Here is a 4063-nt window from a genome sequence, read left to right on the forward strand (position 1 = left end):
TTCAGATGTAATGCGGCAAGTTTTAGTAGTAGACGCTCATGAGGAACTTTGTCAAAAGCTTTGGCGAAATCTAGGAAGATGGCGTCAGTCTGGAAGTTAGAGTCAAGGTTTACATGCAGGTCGTGAACGAACATAGGTAGTTGCGTTTCGCAGGAAAAACCTTTCCTGAAGCCATGCTGCGCAGGATGAAAAAAATGGTTGGCATCAAGGAAGTCCATGATATGTGTGTAGATGATATGTTCAAGGATTTTGCAGGGTACACTGGTTAATGAGATGGGGCGATAATTTAATGGGGAGTGTTTGTTGCCCGATTTGTGAACTGGAACGACCTTTCCGTGCTTCCAATCTGGAGGCAGCACGCCTGTTGAAACTGACTGTGAAAATAGAAGACAGAGATATGCTGCACAAATATGTTTAGTGTTTTTTAGAAGTTTAGGCGTAATGTCGTCCACACCAGCTGCCGATGAAAGTTTGATATTGTCTATGAGGGATGTAATGCCGGATGGAAAAAATGTAATAGGTGGCATGGTACATTGAAAGTTCGCATGATGAATAGAAAATGACATTTCAGTTTCTTGTGTAAACACTGATGCAAAGGTTGTGTTAAACAAGTGAGCGCATTCAGCGTCGGTTAGGGAATCATCTGATTCATTTGATAAGGTAATAGTTCGCGTGTAGTGTGGGCTTAAGACTTGCCAGAATTTTTTTGGGTCGTTCTTAAGCATGTTTGGCACATCAGAATAAAAGAATGAGCGTTTGGCATGAAGTATGGCTTCCAGATAGGCAGTTTCAGCGGCTTTGTATTTTTTCCATGCGTCAGGGGTGTTACGGGACTTAGCTGCTCGGAAGAGACGTTTTTTCTTGTTTTCTAATCGCTTCAGTGCTTTATTGAACCAGGGTTGTGCTGAATTGGAATGAATGCTAATTTGGGGAATGTATTTGGCAACTAAATTGTTTAGTTTCTCTTTGAAAACTTACCAATTTTCACCCATGGTATGACAAGGAAAGGCACTTGCAAAACTGGGGTAAAATTGCGTTAGTTCATGATTAATTGCTTCATAATTGCCCTTTTCATACAAGCGAATAGTCTTTTTAACAGTCGGGGTGAAAACGGGTTTAATTACGAAGTCGACATCAATGACTTTATGGTCACTGATTTCGGGAAGATACGCGATGGATGACACGCTCTCAGGATTACTTGTTAAGACAAGGTCTAGAATATTTTGGCAGTTATTGGTGACACGGGTTGGTTCTGTGAGCACTTGCGATAAGTTAAAGTTGAGGCATACCTCAAGGAACTCGTTCGATTCCCTTGATGTAGCCGTTGGTGCAGGCCGGCTTGACCAATCGATATTAGGAAAATTAAAGTCTCCAAATAGAATTACATGCATGTTGGGGTGTTTGGTGGTTATTTCACTTAAGATGTTATTCAGTTTGAAAGAGAAGTCTGGAGTACTATGAGGGGGCCTATAGCAAACGCCAAGTAAAATTGAATAGGGTGCGGCATGGCATTTAAGCCATAGGATTTCAAGATCGGACATAGTATTAACAGATGTACATGATATATTTTGGTCTACGGCGACGAGTACCCCTCCCCCCCTCGTGCCCTTGCGATCGTTTCGGAAGAGTTGAAAATTCGGTAGTTCAGCGAGCACTTCGCTGTCCGTTACGTCTCCTGTAAGCCATGTTTCCGTTAATATTAGAAGGTTACTGCAAGATGACGAAACCAGATTAGAAATAATGTCACGTTTTGGCATGAAGCTCCGTATGTTAGTGAAAATAGCGGAAAGGAACAAGTTTGATCGCGGGGCGGGCCGAGGATGGGAAGGCACATGTTGATGACTGGGCAATTGCTACGATATTTCCTTAACAGATTCTGTGGAATGGTCAAACACGTATCGTTTAGTACCTATATGTAATGTTTTGAAGCGGAGAGAGTAGGACGTGGATTTCGATTTAGCGAAAGCAATAAGGTTTTTACGAGCAATTCTGATGGGTTGAGGGAAATCTTCTCCGACGCTGAAATTGCTTCCCTTAAATTTAGGGCCATTAGAAAGTAGAGACTCTTTAGTTTTGAAATGATTAAATTTTACGATAAGTGGCCGAGCGCGGCCTTCTGTATGGCGTCCAAGGCGATGCGCACGGTCAATTTGGTTGGGATCAATGACGAAGTTCAAGTGTTCAGTGCAGTGGCGGATGACGATTTTTTCAGATTCTGCAAATGTTTCTTTCGGGTTAGGATCGGAGATGTTATAAAATATTAGTTTATTACGGCGTGACCTGTTTTCGTTATCATCCATCTGCGTAGCAAGGCGTGCGATCTGACCTGCCATTTGGGTGGCATCTATTCTTATGGTATCAAGGTCACTTCGTAGTGTTGAAATGGCTTTGTAATGCCTTTCTAAGTCAGTCATGCGTTTACCCAAATCCGATAGGGTTTTGTCTGTTGTTAGTAACTTGCTTTTTAGGTCTAGTACTTCGGTGATAAGTTTTGACTGGCCAGAAGCTAGCTTTCCTAATTCAGACATTACGTCTTCAATACCGGGAGGGCCAGGGTTAGTTTCTACATCACCCGACAAAAGCAACAAAGACCGTATGACATGAACACATTCAATAGCAATTGTAGCGCAGCACCATGGGCTCGGTAGCTGTATTAGGAAGTAGTTACTGGATTTTTTCCCGAAAGAATGATACGTCCTACTGACCTGCATGGCGAAATACAGCGGATTAGTGGTCTGCGCTGAAGCACAGCCACCGAGCCCACAGAGCGCGGGGGATGACAGGGCCGGCTTTATAGCTGACGTAGGGGACGATGTTGCTGACGATGGTGCGTTCCATGGTGAATGAGGATCCAAAGAAGGTAGCGATGGCGCTGTTTTACATGATGAATCGGTCGTGGCGGGAGCAGGCAAGGGGCCCGCGCCGGGTGTGCTGGGCCGGATTTCTGGGATGGCTGTGGCTTGGGGAAAGGCCAGAATTGTGGGCAATAGAAGAAGTCCGGTGATGAAACCGTGCACCTGCATGGCGAAATACAGCGGATTAGTGGTCTGCGCTGAAGCACAGCCACCGAGCCCACCATGGCTTTGTGTGAGCGAGAACTCCATGCAACGGAAAGGATTGCATCTAAAAATATGTACACACAGCAGGAAAAAATAAAGTAGCACTTCATATCAATCTTAACACAATAAGTAAAAGCTGAGTCAACCAAAGCGCAAATTTTGCATTGTTTGATTAAAGAAGTGCTAGAAGTACTGTACACTAGTTCTAATGATAGCTCCTGTCGAAGTTTTATATTCCCTGAATCCCCAATGTGGAAAAAATTTTAATCCCATTAATTGTTCAGTTAAAACACGGGGAATGTGAGAGATGGAAATTCAAGACGATGAGCAAAACGAGAACAAGGTGAACGCAGGAGCCAACGTTTCAACAGGTGGACTTGTCTTCTTCAAGGCGACGTATGCTTTCCTCGCCACAGTATATATAGGTGGGGTTTGTCTAAAGGGGAGAGGGTGTAAGGTGGGTGGGTGCGGCTATGAGGGAAGGTGTGTTAGCGTGTCAAATTGAGAATAAAGGAATGTTGTGCACAAGGCCAAGGCCCCCGTCTGTCAACCACGTGTCAGCGTGGTTGACATGCATATTAGCCGGGGTGTCAACGGCGTCTGACACGCCGGCTGAGAAAAAAAAGTAGGAAAGGAAAAAAAGATACGCCAAGAAACCAAACTAAGTGTTGTTGCCTATAGCTTGAAATTTAGCATAGCGAATAGATTCTAAAGCACCCTTTGAAACGTTTGTGCCTATTGGTTGCAATGCCTTGAACTTATGGATAAGGTATGATTCTCTGTATTTTCTTTCTCGTTCAGAACGGAAATTTGACTAAGATGTAGAGTTGTCATTTTCAGTTATCATTTCATGCAGTTCTTGGCGTTGCTCATGAAAAAAATTTTGATGGCAGTCACTTTGTGCTGCTATAATTAGACGCCATGTCACAGTGTCAACCTCAAATTAATAAAGCAAATTAGCTTACAGTTTCTATACATACTGCCTTCGCAGGAGTTTGATCTCT

General features: G+C 43.6%; 1 protein-coding gene across 1 annotated transcript; it reads right to left on the reverse strand.

Annotated features, from left to right (window-relative positions):
- Positions 1-1671: 1671 nt before the first annotated feature.
- Positions 1672-2897, reverse strand: LOC142578165 (uncharacterized). The gene has a single exon (XM_075687565.1). The coding sequence runs from the start codon at positions 2709-2711 to the stop codon at positions 1854-1856; it is 858 nt and encodes a 285-aa protein (XP_075543680.1). The 5' UTR covers positions 2712-2897; the 3' UTR covers positions 1672-1853.
- Between the last annotated feature and the right edge of the window lie 1166 nt (positions 2898-4063).

The sequence above is a fragment of the Dermacentor variabilis genome, chromosome 4 (assembly GCF_050947875.1).
Source record: "Dermacentor variabilis isolate Ectoservices chromosome 4, ASM5094787v1, whole genome shotgun sequence".
NCBI lineage: Eukaryota > Metazoa > Arthropoda > Arachnida > Ixodida > Ixodidae > Dermacentor > Dermacentor variabilis.